At 39.7% G+C, this 20,604-nt stretch overlaps 1 protein-coding gene across 4 annotated transcripts in view; it reads left to right on the top strand.

The window, feature by feature from the left end:
* The first annotated feature begins 241 nt into the window (after positions 1–241).
* Positions 242–20,604, top strand: part of c4h10orf67 (chromosome 4 C10orf67 homolog) — a 51,416-nt gene continuing 31,053 nt past the window's right edge. For 2 of the 4 annotated variants that reach the window (XM_033999172.3, XM_033999170.3), the window contains exons 1-8: positions 244–439; positions 1,678–1,798; positions 4,689–4,832; positions 5,460–5,534; positions 6,395–6,541; positions 17,010–17,157; positions 18,333–18,391; positions 19,883–19,948. In XM_033999172.3, the coding sequence (XP_033855063.1) occupies positions 345–439; positions 1,678–1,798; positions 4,689–4,832; positions 5,460–5,534; positions 6,395–6,541; positions 17,010–17,157; positions 18,333–18,391; positions 19,883–19,948 (855 nt within the window). In that variant the 5' untranslated portion in view covers positions 244–344. Of the gene's footprint in view, positions 440–1,677; positions 1,799–4,688; positions 4,833–5,459; positions 5,535–6,394; positions 6,542–17,009; positions 17,158–18,332; positions 18,392–19,882; positions 19,949–20,604 lie in introns of all 4 variants that reach the window. The other 2 variants (XM_033999174.3, XM_033999171.3) reach the window with 2 other exon arrangements.

The raw sequence follows: 20,604 nt of genomic DNA, 5'->3' as shown, positions 1-20,604 counted from the left end.
AATTAGTCGGTTAAAGATAACTAAACCTTCGTCCCAATAAGCTTTCATCTCACACAGGTTTCCAACCTTTCCATTATTATTATCAGCTCTGTTGATTCACCAAACTGTTAAACTTCCCCGCACCGATGAGCACCAAGTGATGTCACTTCCGACTCAGCGATGCAGCGCACCGATGAATTTAACAACGCACCCTGTCTGAACTTTGTAAACATCCTTTGCTTTAAACTTCATATCCGGTCTGCTTCGAAGGCAGCGGCGTCACTATAGAAACGGACGCGGGCAGTCAGTGTAAACGAGAGGAGGAGGGTAAATACACATAAACCCACAGAAACCCACAGAAAAACATGGATGCGATTGTACCCAGTTTTGAAAACTACGTGACTGACGATGAAAGGGAAACCGAGGAATTAATTTCAAAAGAAATCGAAGAATATTCTAGGTACCAGTATCAATATTTTTTAGACCAGTTGAACACCCTGAAATACTACTACTACTACTACTACTACTACTACTACTACTACTACTACTACTACTACTACTACTACTAATAATAATAATAATAATAATAATTATTATTATTATTATTATTATTATTATTATTATTATTATTATTATTATTATTATTTGTCAAAGAGTTCTGTAGAATTGTATTTGCAGGAACTGGCCAGTGGTATTTTGTGTTGGCGTGACCATCTACTGTTAACAAAGTTAAGCTGGCTATATTTGTTCAATCAGTCTAGGAAAATCAACAAACCGTGGTTGGTGGATAACGTCCAGGCAAATTAGAAAACGATTTAAAAAATAAGATACCATTTCAAAACGACATGTTTCTACTTGTAAATTATGGACAGCTGTCAGTTTTAAACGAAATACAATAAAAAAATATAATATGTATATTCTAATCTCTAAACTGTACAAACTAGCCGAAATGTCACAAACTTAATTTACTATTCATGAGACTTTTACTTACACCAGTAAAGCATATACTGCATTGATTGTGTGAATTGTAACAAACTGTACATCGGAGAAACAAAACGGCGTTTAGCTGATCGCTTCGTGGAACATCTAAGAAGTATAAGAGTTAACGCATCTATATCTCATGTTGCCAGATTAACACAAGTGACCACACTGCAGAAGACATCGCAAGTCTTTGGTACAAATCACTGCTAAGGGACAAATGCAGCCGGGAAGCAAAAATAAAGCGAATTCATTTTCAAATTAGGCACTTTGGAATCTCCTGGAATTAACATTCTATTCTGAAGTCAATACGTCACCATCCTCCTGACATTTAGTTTTGAAACACAGCTTGTTTATAACAACAGCTTACAGCACTGCTTTTTCCATCCAGCTAAAGAAGGACTTGAAGTCCGAAACGTCTTGATACAATTAAAAAACATTATAAGTTATTCTCATTTTTTATTCGCATGTTATTTGCACTGTACAAAATATTTTATTTTCAGGATGTTTTGGGCAAAAGCCCTTCTTCAGCTGATTAAAAAGAAAATAAAATATTTTAAAAATTTTTAACACTTTCGTGTACATTAAAAAAAAATATATATATATAGGCAGCTGGCTCTTTGAGCTTATATATATATATATATATATATATATATATATATATATATATATATATATATATATATATATATATATCTTTTTGTATTCATATTTCCTTAGATATTCCCTAGCAAACAAGCTGAGAATTGGCTACTTTGGAAAGGATGAGTGCACACAGACTAATGCCACTGAAATACTGCAAGTAAAGGATCTGGCTGAAGTTACAGAGACTTTAGAAAAGGTAATGAAATTGCCTGCATGATTGCACATTCTAAATGTGAGTACTGGATTAGCTCAGTTGTTGTCGTGTTTTCCATAGTGTCTGTAAAACGTCATTTAGAGTCATGCAGCCCTAGTCTAATACAATGCTTTCTAACAAGTATTGGCAATGATGAATAAATGCAGATGGGTATATTTGTTGTCTGTTTTACCCTCCCGCTCTCATAGAAAATGGATAGCATTTGCATATTGAAGAGGATCTATTCAGCCAAGAATAGCCTTGACTGTGCAATGGAAGGTAATGGAATAATTGCATTAAAATGGTATACCTTATTTGCCAACTCTCTTATATTCATTGTTGGGGTGTTTATAATACTTAAACACAATACATCTTTATAATGTAGTGTAGGATCATGTTTGCTTAAATCTAATTTTGTTATAAAAATGTGGTTGTGAAATTTCTTAAACTATGTGAACAACAATGGAATAAAAGAAGAGTACTATACACATTATAAAAAGAACGAAAAAGTTTATATGCTAATTTACCACTTGAGGCAAAAATCGCTTTTATCCTAAAAGAAAAGCATTATTGTTGGTCCCGGTGCAATGCTTTGTACTATTCCACTTGTTGTTCTTGATATAAAAAAGGAAATTCCATTTCTAGGCAGGCTCATTGTGATCTGCAATAAATTACATGCACAGGAAGAAACAATCTGTTTTCATTACAATTGTGCTGCCCTGGTAATGAGGAGGTCACCATAGAGTTTAGAACCCTTTCTTTGTTGGTAGGACTGGGATAAAACCTGTTTTTCCGGATCGCACACCAGCATGGCAAAGCTGTCACTTTCCTCTGGTGGCACAGGGGGTAAAATAACACACATTCTTGGACTCAGCCCACTGCTTGCAGAAAAAAAAAATCTGAGTCTTCTTCAGCTTCTTCTCTCCCAGCAGGGATCAGCATTGAGTAAAGTGAAAGAAGCAGGAGCCCAGCTTTGCTATTCACTGAATAGGAACCCTCCTGTGTCTGAATATGAAATGTGCTATACGGTGGTTTCATTGACTTATTTACTAAGCCTTTGCTCCAGTGCAAAGTTTGTTGCCATTTTTGTTCTCAAAATAATAAGATAGAAGAAAGGTGGTTTGGAGACTTTTCACTGGAATACTGTTAAAGCTTAGTAAATATGGCTCTTCACTTGAAAAGTTTGGAAGAAGAAGCATTCAGGCTACTTGATGCATTTCAGGGGTGGATATGTTAACTTGCTTATTTGACAGACTATATTATAAAAGGTCTTACCTCGTAATGCATGTGAGACACTGTACTGTGATCTTTACATAGTTTTAAAATGTTGAGATCCCAAACTATTCTGTCTTGTGATCTGAATGTAGCATTCATTCTTTTATTAACTGTAGAAGTATGACCCAAGCTATCCTTTTATTCTGAATATCACGTGAAAGATTTTTTATTTTTTTTTAATTGTTGTTTTAAAAATCCTACAATATGAACTGTAAAGCTTCTGTTTACTGAAAAAAAAATGGAATAGGTAAAATTCAGTTTTTCCTTGAATTAAAACTTCCTGGGAAAATAATTTACGCCATGCATTGTTTAAACAGTAAAATAATATGCAAAAGACCATTTGTATAATCAGTGAGAACTTACTAAATTAGCAAACTATAACAGATTATTTATTTTTGCAATGGTGGCCTTACTAAATATATTTCCCCATGGCATTTTGGTAACTGTGGGTTTGTACATATTTCCAGATTTTGCACTATTGAGTGTTAATAGTTATAAATAACTGGTTTGTGATACAGTATAATTTAGTATGTGAATTCTGAACACAACAATTAGGAAATACATTTTCTTAGCTCAGTTCTTACTCTGCCGGTGTAACTTTTACGTTTATTTAGCTCCCTGTCTGTAAAACACAATAGAAAATAGACAACAGATATATGAAAAGTAATCTTGATATGCCAAAGACATGGTCCAAGGAATATGCATGTAGATCCTGCATACAGCTAAACAGATAATCTTGATATTACTATGAGAGTAGCAAGTTAAAGAAGTAAAGTGATACGAGTCACCCATGGATTTAGGTTCCCACTGTTTATTAATTCAGGGTAAACTCATTTTATTTTCAACAGCAAATTCCAATATTTAACCTCAATTCATTATGAAGTGCCCTGCACATACCTTGCATCATGCTGTGTGGACATATGGGAGATCTGCTGTGATAAAGCCATGCAATGCTGCTTCTGAAAGGTCACAAGGCTCGTATCAAGAAGTAGCAGGGAAGGCCCGTGACAACACAAGACTGTTATTGTGTTCCTGTGTTATTCCTCCCTGCAGGGATAAACAAATTGTAGGCCAGCAAGTGTCTAGGACAGGGTATCCCAACGTTTTTTTTTTTGTTTGTTTTTTGTTTTGTATCCTGGGACACTATCACCCTTCATTTAAATACACTTTATTTGCTCTTATCTGCCCCCTATTTTACTGCATTTAATCCTGTACTTCAGAATACTGTAATCTGCCAAGTGTTTAACCTGTATTATTTTGTATTTAATCATATCCTGATGTAACTATCACTATTATCTGCTGTATTATTGAATTGTATTTTGTCACACTTGTACTTTGCTTGAACAAAAGTTATTGTATTTATCTCACTCTTATTGTATTACTTGTATTGTAACACTTGAAATGTATTTGCTTATGATTGTAAGTCGCCCTGGATAAGGGCGTCACTTGGAAGTAATAATGTATTATCAGCCATCTGAGATGCTGTATAAATGCCTGTAGTCAGCTTTGCAGCTTGGTTGAACCATGGCCACATAGTCATAGAGGTTTTCCAATGAGACAGAGGGCAGTGTGGTATTTGCAGATCTGAAACAGTATTTTTCTCCCTGTATTATATTAGGAAATAATGTCCCTGAAGAAGGAACTAGAATTACAAAAAACGTTTTTACGGACCGGCTATGAGGTAAAGCTGCAGCAGCAGTCTGTGTCCCTCTCCACAAGAATAAATGACAGGATGCAGGACCTAGAACGGCAACACCAAGAGGTACAGTATGGATTCTTTCAGTGAACCTATCTTTCCCCAGGACCGTATATTGGATTTGAGAAGGGTAATACCAATGTAATAAACATGTTTGAATTGCTGGGCTAACAATGAAATCTGTTGCGTATTAAAAAAAGTTTGGAAATGTCAGGACACATGGCCCCAGTGATGTCAGAAAGCCACCAGTTGCTTTTCATCATATAGGTCCAGTTATGTGCTGTGGTTATGTAAAAGTTTGAAAATTGGGATGTGATAAATCCATAATATTCAACTGTTTTCATGACTCCATTTGTGGTATACAATAAGTTTAAAGTGCAGCAACAACATTATAATTAAGCAAGACGCGAATAATTTGTTTATGCCTAGTATAATAATTTATGAAATCTTTGTGGTAATTACATGCACTTCTCCAAATAGATGGTCTTTTTATTTTAACATTATTCCAGCTCTGTAATTTCTGTTTATAATTTGTTACAATAATAAGAATATTCATCAGGCAAGAGCCTTACTGTTTACTGTCTAGTTTAATAATCTTGATGCTGGACTTACTTGTAATTGTTATAACTGCAACGTCTGTGACTTTTGGTAATAACCCAGGCCTAATGTATTATTTTGTCTGAATCAATTTAGAAATGTGCAATGCTACGAAAGTCTTACAGGCAACAGCTCCATGATGCAATTGCGGTGCTGCGAGGCAGCCACAAGGTAGGGATCACTTTCGTTGAGATTTGCAGATTAGAAAAATGATGGTGATATCGGTTAATTGAAACGTGTGGAAGGAATAAACTGTGATGCTCCAGTGCCAAGAACCTTATATACAAGATAATTAGGCAGATTGGTTTTAAATTAAACTTTGTCCATTGTCCTTACTCTAAAACCAGGCTTACTATATTGACTGTCGGCCTTCTGTTACGAGTATCTTAAAAGCTAAAACTATATAATAAATGTGCCTTTTTTCTAAGTAACTGTTACCTGGTAAATGTTTGCAGTTGTTCACAAATCTGCTTAGAATTGTAGGTATTCAGTTATTGTATCCTGATTGAAATGAAGTGATCCCAATGGATTACATTTATATTAAACCTGCTGTTCTGTATCGGTGCCAGTGTGTCTGCTCCTTTGAGTTTTTATCATGCGGCATCTCTTATTTTCACAGTGCGCTTTCTGCTGCATGTGCAGACACCACAAGACTTGAAGTTAATATTGTTTAAATATTTGGTTTCAGCATCAAAAAAGTTCACCTAGCTGATTTTTAAATCTAATCTAAAATTAATTTTGCTAGGGGTTACAACGTTCCAACAAAAACTGTAAATATGACCAGGAGAGATGTTCAGTACTGTAGTTATGTATCTGTACATAGTCTTCAGATACTCTCTCTCTCTCTCTCTCTCTCTCTCTCTCTCTCTCTCTCTCTCTCTCTCTCTCTCTCTCTCTCTCTCTCTCCCTGTATTTCTTCATCAGACAATCTTGTATAAATTAGAAATGTCAATTAAAATAATCAGAAAGTTCAAATATTTTTGTAATTAGCAAGTGCATGTCTGAAATGAGAATATTCCTTACTGCAATAGAAACACTACCCAGGAAACAAAAAGGATGGATCTGAATTGAAGCCACAAAGAATGCGGGAACTGATTAATGAGCTCCAGCAGAAAGACATTATAATTGAGTGTCTAAATGGACAGTTGCAGGAATGCCAGGATGGAAAAGAGGTTAAGGTAAGTATATATTATGGTTTGATTGCAATCATTTCATTTTTGTCTATTTTAATAATCTAGAGTGGATCACATAAATATCACCACGCTTTAACATCATAGATTCCTAATGGTGTTTTCATTCTTAACATTGCAAAACCCAATGAAAATCCAGTAGATTGAAGTCCGTGACAGAACTCTTTTCTAAATGTAAGGTTGGCAGTATTTAAATCTGCCACTGTTTATATTATCAAAAAAAAGTAAATTTTTTGTTTTGATGAGACAAACAACAGATTGTCAGCTGAGTCATTAAAGTGATAGCTCACAAAACAAATTACATTTAGGAATCACAGTGAATCCTAACGATAGCAGAATAATTAGTTTATACTATAATTTTTTTTATAGCCCTAAAGGTCTCAAATGAGATACTTTCGCAGCAACATGAACAAACACATCAGAAGTGACACAGAGGCGATGCGACAGGTTTGAAAACTGCCAGAACTATACAACTGGTCGGCTTCCGAGTGGCGCATTCGGTAAAGGCGCACCGCGTGGAGTGCAGGATGCGTCCTATATTATTATTATTATTATTATTATTACTATTATTTGTTTATTTAGCAGACACCTTTATCCAAGGCGACTTACAGAGACTAGGGTGTGTGAACTATGCATCAGCTGCAGAGTCACTTACAACTACATCTCACCCGAAAGACGAAGCACAAGGAGGTTAAGTGACTTGCTCAAGGTCACACAATGAGTCAGTGGCTGAGGTGGGATTTGAACCGGGGACCTCCTGGTTACAAGCCCTTTTCTTTAGCCACTGGTCCACACAGCATCCTATAGCCTGATGGTTGCCGGTTCAAGTCCAGGCTATTCCACTGCCAACCGTGGACGGGAGCTCCCAGGGGGCGGCGCACAATTGGCCGAGCGCCACCTGGTGGCCAGGGTGTCCTCGGCTCACCGCGCACCAGCGACCCCTGTAGACTGGCCAGGCATGCAGGCTTGCCTGTAAGCTGCCCAGAGCTGCGTTGTCCTCCGACGCTGTAGCTCTGGGTTGGCTGCATGGCGGGCCTGCAGAATGGAAAAAAATGGTCAGCTGACGGCACACGTTTCGGAGGACAGAGAATGTGTTCGTCTTTGCCGCTCCTGAGTCAGCGCAGGGGTGGTAGCGGTGAGCTGAGCCTAATTTGGGTATTTCAAATTGGGAGAAAAATTGGGTAAAATCAATTGGTGACTACTAGAATTTATATATATATATATATATATATATATGGGCAGCAGTTTGGAGTAGTGGTTAGGGCTCTGGACTCTTGACCAGAAGGTTGTGGGTTCAATCCCCAGTGGGGGACACTGCTGTTGTACCCTTGAGCAAGATACTTTACCTAGATTGCTCCAGTAAAAACCCAACTGTATAAATGGGTAATTGTATGTAAAAATAATGTGATATCTGTATAATGTGAAATAATGTGATATCTTGTAACAATTGTAAGTCGCCCTGGATAAGGGCGTCTGCTAAGAAATAAATAATAATAATAATATATATATATATATATATATATATATATATATATATATATATATATATAAGAACTATACAACTGTTCAAAATTGCTGTTGACAAAATATGATCAAGACTGGTACATGTTTGTGTCTTCTGTGATGGTATTTTAACACATATGGCAATAAATCATACACACCAGGCTTATCCAGTTCCTTCGAAATGGACTCCCAAATATTATCTTTCAGATCTGTATCTTTATAATTGTGATGGCCTTTGTCATAAAGCTCTGGGTACTTTTTCAATGACAAGTATTATAGATTTCACCATCATTTTGGTACTGCTTCACCCTGCTGGACCACATGCATTTCTCTGATTGCTCAATTGCTCAATGGTGTGCGTCAAACTGCAAAAAAGAGGATTCAATCCTATTTATTTTGCACTGCCCCGGTGCCGCTCCTGCCTTGCCTGTCGATCTTTCAGATTTTCCGAAGGCATAGCAAGCAGTGCTTTGTATTGTACTGAAATCACAGTCTCATCACATCTTCACTCATGTCTTTATGTTATTATAAATAATTGAACATAAAGGGTTAATTAATAAGATATTAGGTGTCAAAAGGTGAGGTGCCTTCCTTTAATTACTGTTTTTTTAATGGGTTTCACCAGCCCTTTCCCCACTCTGCTTGCTCTTAGTGTTTTAGTTTTATCAAACCAAAGACTGCTGCTGTGGGCAGATGGTGGAGAGAACACCAGCACAAAACCTGCCACTCAAAGTGTAACAGATGACTGTAGCTACACAGAACTGTCCCTTTGTTCATTTTGCTAATGAGGGTCCTCTGCGACAGGAGACTGAATACTTAATTATCTGCAGTTCTGCTCTACAACAGATGGTGGAGCTAGAGCTAAAGGATACTCGTTCAAAGCACAGACTAAATTGCTGCTTTATCAGGGGAGAGACAACTCAGTTTCCCTCTAAATTATCATCATGAGACATTCGCAGATAACAAAAACACATTTCTGTACATTGTTAAAAAAATGTTTGTCATGTGTTACTTATAATAAAGCCAATCCTCATACAGTACACATTTAAATATCCAAAAGTATAAAGCAGATAGACACTCCCCATTAGTCTGGTTAGTTAATGTTGTACTATATAATCAGCTGTTGATGCTAAAACTGCCAAGGAAATGATGCCCAAGCCTATTAAGCTGACTAACAGTTGCTGTTGATCCTTATTAAACGTTTGTTTTGTTTTTTATACTTCCGTCTTTTTCATGTGGTACTGTTTTTGTATTTTGGACGACTGGCGCAGAGCTAAATAAAAACCACAAAACAAAGACACATTTGGATCTCTCTTTTAAAGATATTTTTGTTTATTAAGAACTTCTTCAATTATGAGTGCCCCACACATAGGCTGTAGGACCCTTTGCAGTGGTTTTCCACAAGCAAGCCTGTTCAGTGTCTTGCTTTTGGTGTTAGTTGCAGGATGGTAATATTCCTTTTGAGCTCCGATTAGTTTTTACAGTCACATTTGTATTACACATTACTTTACATTGATTCTACATATGATTGACACTTTATAAACCTGAGATTGTTGTTGTCCATGGGAAAATGCCACCAATGATCTTCACATTAATAGGCCACAACACTGACCTGCTATGGGGGAATAGACAATTATATATATATATATATATATATATATATATATATATATATATATATATATATATATCATAAAACTTAATTGAGTTTTCTATTAAGAACCTCTTCTGTTCATAAACAGAAAATACAGTTTATGTTGTATAAAACAGGCTTGTCTCCAGTTTGACAGTCCCCACACATTCTGTTTTGCTATAGCAGTAGCATTAAGGATTAACATTCTAACTGATGGATTAAGTCAAATCATAACTGTAGGATATTCTCCATCTGTACAGTTCTGGATTGCACAAAAAGTCAGTTAAAGATTAAAAGACTGGCTAATATAAAGAGGATGCGTAGCAAGGGAAGTATCAGATAGAAAATTTTATACCAGAAGTGACCTCCCCGACATGTGGAATTATGGATGGCTTTATTTTAAAAAGAAGGTGAGTATTGTATTATTATATTATACGTTAATTTAAGGAATAATGTGCACCCGTCTGTATATAAAAAGGCTTTTGGTAAAATATAAAACATGAGAGAACAAACTTCAGTGATATATACAGTACTGTGCAAAAGTTTTAGGCAGGTGTGAAAAAATGCTGTAAAGTAAGAATGCTTTCAAAAATAGACATGTTAATAGATTATATTTATCAATTAACTAAATACAAAGTGAGTGAACAGAAGAAAAATCTAAATCAAATCCATATTTGGTGTGACCACCCTTTGCCTTCAAAACAGCATCAGTTCTTCTAGGTACACTTGCACAAAGTCAGGGATTTTGTAGGCATATAGTCAGGTGTATGATTAAACAATTATACCAAACAGGTGCTAATGATCATCAATTCAATATGTAGGTTGAAACACAATCATTAACTGAAACAGAAACAGCTGTGTAGGAGGAATAAAACTGGGTGAGGAACAGCCAAACTCAGCTAACAAGGTGAGGTTGCTGAAGACAGTTTACTGTCAAAAGTCATACACCATGGCAAGACTGAGCACAGCAACAAGACACAAGGTAGTTATACTGCATCAGCAAGGTCTCTCCCAGGCAGAAATTTCAAGGCAGACAGGGGTTTCCAGGTGTGCTGTCCAAGCTCTTTTGAAGAAGCACAAAGAAACGGGCAACGTTGAGGACCGTAGACGCAGTGGTCGGCCAAGGAAACTTACTGCAGCAGATGAAAGACACATCATGCTTACTTCCCTTCGCAATCGGAAGATGCCCAGCAGTGCCATCAGCTCAGAATTGGCAGAAAACAGTGGGACCCTGGTACACCCATCTACTGTCCGGAGAAGTCTGGTCAGAAGTGGCCTTCATGGAAGACTTGCGGCCAAAAAGCCATACCTCCGACGTGGAAACAAGGCCAAGCGACTCAACTATGCACGAAAACAGGAACTGGGGTGCAGAAAAATGGCAGCAGGTGCTCTGGACTGATGAGTCAAAATTTGAAATATTTGGCTGTAGCAGAAGGCAGTTTGTTCGCCGAAGGGCTGGAGAGCGGTACACGAATGAGTGTCTGCAGGCAACAGTGAAGCATGGTGGAGGTTCCTTGCAAGTTTGGGGCAGCATTTCTGCAAATGGAGTTGGGGATTTGGTCAGAATTAATGGTCTCCTCAGTGCTGAGAAGTACAGGCAGATACTTATCCATCATGCAATACCATCAGGGAGGCATCTGATTGGCCCCAAATTTATTCTGCAGCATGACAACGACCCCAAACATACAGCGAAAGTCATTAAGAACTATCTTCAGCGTAAAGAAGAACAAGGAGTCCTGGAAGTGATGGTATGGCCCCCACAGAGCCCTGATCACAACATCATCGAGTCTGTCTGGGATTACATGAAGAGAGAGAAGCAACTGAGGTTGCCTAAATCCACAGAAGAACTGTGGTTAGTTCTCCAAGATGTTTGGGCCAACCTACCTGCCGAGTTCCTTCAAAAACTGTGTGCAAGTGTACCTAGAAGAATTGATGCTGTTTTGAAGGCAAAGGGTGGTCACACCAAATATTGATTTGATGTAGATTTTTCTTCTGTTCACTCACTTTGCATTTTGTTAATTGATAAATATAAACTATTAACATGTCTATTTTTGAAAGCATTCTTACTTTACAGCATTTTGTCACACCTGCTTAAAACTTTTGCACAGTACTGTATGTGTACCGTAAGGTGCAGTGTATTTGTTATATTTAGTTGAAAATTATTTGGTGAGTTTTTCATTGTTGTATCATTTTCTTTAATTTTGTTTCATTTTTTTCTTCTTTTAAATCAAAATAATGTGGACATCATTTAGCTATTCTGGTTTGTAAAGCTGTTCTGTGGTGAAGTCAAGGAAGGCGTTACTGGTGGTGAAGTCGGGGAAGACGTTACTGGTGGTGAAGTCAGGGAAGACGTTACTGGTGGTGAAGTCGGGGAAGACGTTACTGGTGGGGAACGGGGAAGACGTTACTGGTGGGGAACGGGGAAGACGTTACTGGTGGGGAAGTCGGGGAAGACGTTACTGGTGGTGAAGTCGGGGAAGACGTTACTGGTGGTGAAGTCGGGGAAGACGTTACTGGTGGTGAAGTCGGGGAAGACGTTGCTGGTGGTGAAGTCGGGGAAGACGTTGCTGGTGGTGAAGTCGGGGAAGACGTTGCTGGTGGTGAAGTCGGGGAAGGGGTTACTGGTGGTGAAGTCGGGGAAGGGGTTGCTGGTGGTGAAGTCGGGGAAGGCGTTACTGGTGGGGAAGTCGGGGAAGGCGTTACTGGTGGGGAAGTCGGGGAAGACGTTACTGGTGGTGAAGTTGGGGAAGACGTTACTGGTGGGGAAGCTGGGGAAGACGTTACTGGTGGGGAAGTCGGGGAAGACGTTACTGGTGGTGAAGTCGGGGAAGACGTTACTGGTGGTGAAGTCGGGGAAGACGTTACTGGTGGTGAAGTCGGGGAAGACGTTGCTGGTGGTGAAGTCGGGGAAGGGGTTACTGGTGGTGAAGTTGGGGAAGACGTTACTGGTGGTGAAGTCGGGGAAGACGTTACTGGTGGTGAAGTCAGGGAAGGGGTTACTGGTGGTAAAGTCAGGGAAGGGGTTACTGGTGGTGAAGTCGGGGAAGGGGATACTGGTGGTGAAGTCGGGGAAGGGGTTGCTGGTGGTGAAGTCAGAGAAGGGGTTGCTGGTGGTGAAGTCAGGGAAGGGGTTACTGGTGGTGAAGTCAGGGAAGGGGTTACTGGTGGTGAAGTCAGGGAAGGGGTTACTGGTGGTGAAGTCGGGGAAGGGGTTACTGGTGGTGAAGTCGGGGAAGACGTTACTGGTGGGGAACGGGGAAGACGTTACTGGTGGGGAAGTCGGGGAAGACGTTACTGGTGGGGAAGTCGGGGAAGACGTTACTGGTGGTGAAGTCGGGGAAGACGTTGCTGGTGGTGAAGTCAGGGAAGGGGTTACTGGTGGTGAAGTCAGGGAAGGGGTTACTGGTGGTGAAGTCAGGGAAGGGGTTACTGGTGGTGAAGTCGGGGAAGGGGATACTGGTGGTGAAGTCGGGGAAGGGGATACTGGTGGTGAAGTCGGGGAAGGGGATACTGGTGGTGAAGTCAGAGAAGGGGTTGCTGGTGGTGAAGTCAGGGAAGGGGTTACTGGTGGTGAAGTCGGGGAAGAAGTTACTGGTGGTGAAGTCGGGGAAGAAGTTACTGGTGGTGAAGTCGGGGAAAACGTTACTGGTGGGGAACGGGAAAGACGTTACTGGTGGGGAAGTCGGGGAAGACGTTACTGGTGGGGAAGTCGGGGAAGACGTTACTGGTGGTGAAGTCGGGGAAGACGTTACTGGTGGTGAAGTCGGGGAAGACGTTACTGGTGGTGAAGTCGGGGAAGGGGTTACTGGTGGGGAAGTCAGGGAAGGGGTTACTGGTGGGGAAGTCGGGGAAGACGTTACTGGTGGTGAAGTCGGGGAAGACGTTACTGGTGGTGAAGTCGGGGAAGACGTTACTGGTGGTGAAGTCAGGGAAGGGGTTGCTGGTGGTGAAGTCAGGGAAGGGGTTACTGGTGGTGAAGTCAGGGAAGGGGTTACTAGTGGTGAAGTCAGGGAAGGGGTTACTGGTGGTGAAGTCAGGGAAGGGGTTACTGGTGGTGAAGTCAGGGAAGGGGTTACTGGTGGTGAAGTCGGGGAAGGGGATACTGGTGGTGAAGTCGGGGAAGGGGTTGCTGGTGGTGAAGTCAGGGAAGGGGTTGCTGGTGGTGAAGTCAGGGAAGGGGTTACTGGTGGTGAAGTCAGGGAAGGGGTTGCTGGTGGTGAAGTCAGGGAAGGGGTTACTGGTGGTGAAGTCGGGGAAGACGTTACTGGTGGGGAACGGGGAAGACGTTACTGGTGGTGAAGTCGGGGAAGACGTTACTGGTGGTGAAGTCGGGGAAGACGTTACTGGTGGTGAAGTCGGGGAAGACGTTGCTGGTGGTGAAGTCGGGGAAGACGTTGCTGGTGGTGAAGTCGGGGAAGACGTTGCTGGTGGTGAAGTCGGGGAAGGGGTTACTGGTGGTGAAGTCGGGGAAGGGGTTACTGGTGGTGAAGTCAGGGAAGGGGTTGCTGGTGGTGAAGTCAGGGAAGGGGTTACTGGTGGTGAAGTCAGGGAAGGGGTTACTGGTGGTGAAGTCGGGGAAGACGTTACTGGTGGGGAACGGGGAAGACGTTACTGGTGGGGAAGTCGGGGAAGACGTTACTGGTGGTGAAGTCGGGGAAGACGTTACTGGTGGTGAAGTCGGGGAAGACGTTGCTGGTGGTGAAGTCAGGGAAGACGTTACTGGTGGTGAAGTCAGGGAAGGGGTTACTGGTGGTGAAGTCGGGGAAGACGTTACTGGTGGTGAAGTCAGGGAAGGGGTTACTGGTGGTGAAGTCGGGGAAGGGGTTGCTGGTGGTGAAGTCGGGGAAGACGTTACTGGTGGTGAAGTCGGGGAAGACGTTACTGGTGGTGAAGTCAGGGAAGGGGATACTGGTGGTGAAGTCGGGGAAGGGGTTGCTGGTGGTGAAGTCGGGGAAGACGTTACTGGTGGTGAAGTCGGGAAGACGTTACTGGTGGGGAACGGGGAAGACGTTACTGGTGGGGAAGTCGGGGAAGACGTTACTGGTGGTGAAGTCGGGGAAGACGTTACTGGTGGTGAAGTCAGGGAAGGGGATACTGGTGGTGAAGTCAGGGAAGGGGTTGCTGGTGGTGAAGTCGGGGAAGACGTTACTGGTGGTGAAGTCGGGAAGACGTTACTGGTGGTGAAGTCGGGGAAGATGTTACTGGTGGTGAAGTCGGGGAAGACGTTATTGGTGGTGAAGTCGGGGAAGACGTTGCTGGTGGTGAAGCTGGGGAAGGGGTTGCTGGTGGTGATGTCGGGGAAGACGTTGCTGGTGGTGAAGTCAGGGAAGACGTTACTGGTGGTGAAGTCAGGGAAGGGGTTACTGGTGGTGAAGTCGGGGAAGGGGTTACTGGTGGTGAAGTCGGCGAAGACGTTACTGGTGGTGAAGTCAGGGAAGACGTTACTGGTGGTGAAGTCAGGGAAGGGGTTACTGGTGGTGAAGTCAGGGATGGGAATACTAGTGGTGAAGTCTAGGAAGACGTTACTGGTGGGGAACGGGGAAGACGTTACTGGTGGTGAAGTCGGGGAAGACGTTACTGGTGGTGAAGTCAGGGAAGGGGTTACTGGTGGTGAAGTCAGGGAAGACGTTACTGGTGGTGAAGTCGGGGGGGACATTACTGGTTCCCCTTTCTGTCTTATAATCTTACAGGGTTTGCACATCATCTGTAAATATTATAGCTGTAAACTCCTGTAGTTTATACACATGTAAATGTTTCTGAGTAATAATATTTAGTATTTAGTAATATTTATTTATTTTGTATTTATAAGAAATAAGTCTCACCGTAATTTCAAAATACAGCTTCAGCCAAAAGTTTTACATCACCCTATAGAATTAACTAATTTTACTTCTTAAAGTCGAATGAAACCTGATGAATAATGTTACAGTAACATATTGAATTACACACCGCTTTGCAGTTTTACGTATGGTTGGAAAAATTTGCATTTTAAAAAAATAACACAAAATACTGTACTACTATTATGGCTTCCGGTAGACTTTTACAATATCATTTTGAAGTTGTTTTGATTACATGATGTTAAATAAAAAATCTAAATTATGTTCATATTTTTTTTTTTAAGTATGTCTCAATCAAGAAATTGTAGGTAACATTTGGCCATAGCTGTAGACTTGGGGACTAGTCAAATTTGTATTAGAAAATAGTATTTTCTGTGATGTTTTAGAATAACAATTGTCATTAACTATACTAATTATAAAATGTATCGCATATCATCCACAGTATGAAAATCTCAGATGTATATATCCATTTTTTTGTTTAAATGATTACAGTGTTCTACAGAAAGTTTCAAGGAACACAAAAAAGTCAGGCTTTCTCCCTCAGTTCAGAAAATGTATTATATTATACAACCAATTGAAACACATACATAATAAAATCATAAACGCAACCTTCTAAATTAAAAAATACATTTAAAAAAATGTAAAAAGAAATGTATTTAGTCCATGGAGTGTATATGCAAATGTCAAAGCAAACACGCCCCCTAAAAAGTTGACTGAATACTTTTGTTGTGTTTTGTTCTGAACTCCTCTTACAAGGTAACCATTTCTGGCAGGGAGATTCTAACAGGAGCATTCAATTGCTTTGAACGCCTGCACAGTTTATGTGTGACAGGCATGGAAAGCCATGTTAATGTTCAGAATATGAATTGCCTCCGGGTGGCTCCAGCACAAAGTGGAAAACCAACTGCGTAGATATCACAGGACCTGATGGACTCCATGCAGCTTCCAGTCTGCAAACCTCACCACATTGACATGTGATGTGATCCTCATGACACTGGCAGCACTGTCACTGGGGAATGGTACAAAGGCAACAAGCCCCCCTCCTAAGCTGTGCACTTTGCATACCCCCTAGTGCTGCCCAAGCAAACTCCCCCTCCCTGCCTAGTTACGAAGAGCACTTGTTAAACGCACAGGGAGAAATGTGGGTGGAAAGGCCCCAGCTGCCTCCTGGACTTCCATAATAAATTGACCTGAATGACAGGGGCACACAAACAGTATGATATGTATTATTCCTGTCAATAAAAATGTCCCCATGAATTATGGTCTTTGTATATAATGTACTGGCCTCTTTCTTCCGGCAAAACTCTTTTAAGCCCAAGTTTTCCTTTTTGTGCTTTTCCTATTATTATTCTGCATAAATCATAGGCGGCAGAAAGTTGTACGATAGCTTTGTTTCTGAATACCACTCATATTTGCTACGCAGCTTGATTTGTGTGCCTTTTGTTTTCGCACTCTGGAGTTAAAAGGGGATTCTGTAATCTTTCAGATTATGCTTGAGCCAGAAGAGGACCCTGAAAAAGAAAGGCTTGGAGAGGAAAACAAGATTTTAAAAAAGGATGTTGACACACTGCAAGAGAAGATTGAGAAAATGTTCGACACACTTCAAAACCGAGAAATGCAAATAAGAGATCAAGGTAACATTAACCACAAAATATCCCAGTGAATAGGTGACCTCTTTTACAAAGCAAGCCTTTGATCCCCTTATAGATTAAAAACACATTTTTTATTGTTAGATAATTGATTGACTGTATATAGTTAAATAATGTTTTATAGTTGATAAATTTGAAATTGACATTTATATTTGTAAACTTTTTCAATTGTCCGGAGGTAAGTTGTACAGGTAAATGTGAAATAAGATAAGTTATCAATTTGGTTTTTAAACAGAATCATGCCCTGTATTTTAAATAATATGCTTAGTATAAGCAATGGACTTTAGGTCAGTTAATATTTTTGAAAAGAAGATGTTGAAAATGTACCTATTTAAAAAGTAAATACTATGGCCGTGGCAAAAAAACATTATAGTATACTATAGCTAGCAAGTAAGACACATCATTAGTCATTTCCAGATATATCTTTTCATAGGATCATGTAGGAAATAGTAAATATTTGACAGGTGCATTTTGACCACAAAATACATTAATGCAGGTGCTTGAGTTTATAAGTAATTATACCTTTTCCTTTATCTCAGTGCTTCCCTCACTGAGATAACCATATAAAGAAAGCTTGTTTTGTATCTGTTGGCCAAACAAACACAGTAGCAGTGTGTCCATTATTTTATCCTGCTCTTATTGGTGAAAAAAGAAACGTGTGGAAGAAAAATAGGTTTGCCCACACAAACCCCACACTTTTGTACTTAATTGGATTGGACACAGAAGCAAGTAAATATTAAAAAGATGAATTTGACATAGACCATATTACTTATTGCTGTTTGTTATCTAATTTAATGGTGCATCCCATCTTTTGATACAAAGTTCTTTGAGGAGATAAAGAACCACCTGCTAAAGCACTTTATATTAGCTGTGACTAACACTAAGGATGTCCAGGGTTAGTATTGATGAAGAGAATTGGGCACATAGCCACACTTGGCCCTTGAACTTACTCTTCATATCTATCGGTCCAGCCGGCTGAACAGCGGGAAGAAGCCAGTGAATGTCAAGGGCGGTTCTTAGGGTCACAGTTTTGCCAGGACCTCCGTCCACTGTGGATTCAAGTAGCCTTTTCATGCCCATGTCCTTTTGTATTCAGGCTGAATACAAAAGGACATGGGCATGTAATTTCATGGTCTGCCTTTTCCCTCTTTTGTTTACAGAAAAGAATATTCAGAAAATGAAAGAAAAAATTGAAAAAGACCAAATCACAATAAACAAGGTACAGACCACCCTTCTAAAGATCATTAATAGTTTTGTTCCCTGTTCAGTGACAAAGAGCATCTGCACACAGTAGTTCTGGGAATTGAGCAATTAATGTTCGGTTTTCTTAGGGTCACAAAGATGTGATGTTTCTGCATTAGATGGTGTGCCAAACATCAGCAAATAGCAGTATGGCATTGTTTTCTTTACTGTAATTCCTGTCGTTCATCTTGTTATTTCAGAAATGTTAGGAACTGAGAAATCGGCTTCCCTAGGGACTGACAACCTGAATTGTTAAAATAAAAACCTTGGGTGTGGTTTGAAATGCAATGAAAGCAACATAAACAATACAAGTGGCACAGTGTAACAGAGCTTGTCTAGAACTAAAAAAAACTGTACTTTTAGGTGTAAGATATACACCTGGACCTTATCAATTGAATTGAAAAATTTCATATTTTTATTCATAAAAGGTCTAACTGCCTCTGACTCTTACGTCACTACAAAAGATGCAATTCCCTCACTAGCAAGCAACTGTTCTGTGGAACAAAAATAAACCTTAATACACTAAATACAAAAGGAAACATACTGTTTGACACCATATACTGGCCAGCTTCCTTCGTATAATCTCCCCCATGTCTTAGCAAAATCTCAAAATGATATTTGTACTATCTTGTATATTGCATCCATCCTGTTACATTTTGTGTTTTTATCTTGTATATTTTAGCCATCCTGTTTAATTTTTGCCTGGATCTGTATTTCCTCTATGTATTATTTTCCAGCTCGTTACTAGGCATGTAAAGACAGCTTTGTCCATACAGCAACATTATTATCAGCGCAGTAAGTTTTGTGAAATCTAAGCAGAAATATGTAGTCTGTAAAGAATGCTTATCTGCAACATTCAGAATCTAGTGTGAACCACACAAAGGTTCAAGTGGTCTTCAGTACCGTACTGTATTTATACCCATCTGTGGATGTATAGCATCTCTGGGAGAGTATTGAGGGGGATATAAAGTCATCTGTCCAGGTATTGGTATAATAAACTTCAATTGTGTGTGCATACAGGATACAGGCTGTGCCGATCTACTTTCTCTTGTTACTCATGGATCTAATTTTGAATTTGCATCTGTGGCATGGGATGGATTGGCATATTATTATATATTGGCAAGTTATCTCCACTAGTTTTCACTTGGAAATGGAACATTCCTTTCCTGAATTAATGTGCTGTTATATATGATGTACAGTATTCTTCATTTTGACTCACAGACTACCCCCATAGTTCTAAATACTCTCATTGGGGTTTGTGTGAACATTGGCGCTTGAAAGGATGTTTTGATTTCAGGAAGTTTGTGCTGTTGCCGTATATGTTTTTTCTCTCGTATGATCACTGTGTTAAAATCATCAAGATCAGTTCCTTATTAAGGTAATGATTCATGTGAGCATACTTTGAGCATCATGTATTAATGCATTGTTTATGTCATGCTTTAACACTGAGGTTATTGTTACATTTCAGTTAACTGCTACAAATGAAAGACTGAAAATGGACTTAGAGGAAGAAAAAGATACAGCCAGAAGTTTGGTGAGTTTTTCTGACTGTTACCCATATTTAACACCAATTAATAACATTGCATGTTTACTCTTTTAGGTGTTAAAGTAACAATGGGCAAGATTTTCAGAAAACCATGTTATTTATAGAGAGAATATCAGAGGTTTGTGGTAAATAAAGGATCCCGTTAAGGTTTAGAGGATCTGCTCAGATATTTTGTTGCAATATGTTAGCTTAATAATAATTAGCTATTTGCATGCTTAAATAGTCTAATAATTATCCTTTTCAGGAATTAACATACGTAAATGTCAGAGGTGTCTGTTATTTATTTATTTATTCATTTATTTGTATGTATGTACATTGTGTTTGGATTTGCTCATTATAAATGCATAACTGTAATTGTGAAAAATAATCTCTGATTGTTAGTGCCACTGGCAATATTAGTCTCTTCTTCTTGTGTATTCCCCTCAACATTGCAACACATATTTTACAGACCATGTTGAGACTTTCTTATTTATTTAGCTAACATAACCTCATTTTTAATATCCTAATGCTCACTTATTAAGATGTGACGAGACCTGTTTCTTATTATATGCTACCATTCCTCTCTTTGGGTTTGAGATGGACTGCTTTCTAGCCAAACTATTTTGGAATTCGGTACATCTGGTGAATCTATAAACCCTGGTGCT

The sequence above is a fragment of the Acipenser ruthenus genome, chromosome 4 (genome assembly GCF_902713425.1).
Source record: "Acipenser ruthenus chromosome 4, fAciRut3.2 maternal haplotype, whole genome shotgun sequence".
In the NCBI taxonomy this organism is placed as follows: domain Eukaryota; kingdom Metazoa; phylum Chordata; class Actinopteri; order Acipenseriformes; family Acipenseridae; genus Acipenser; species Acipenser ruthenus.
Note: the sequence above shows the minus strand (reverse complement) of the source record. Positions and strands in the feature narration are given on the sequence as shown.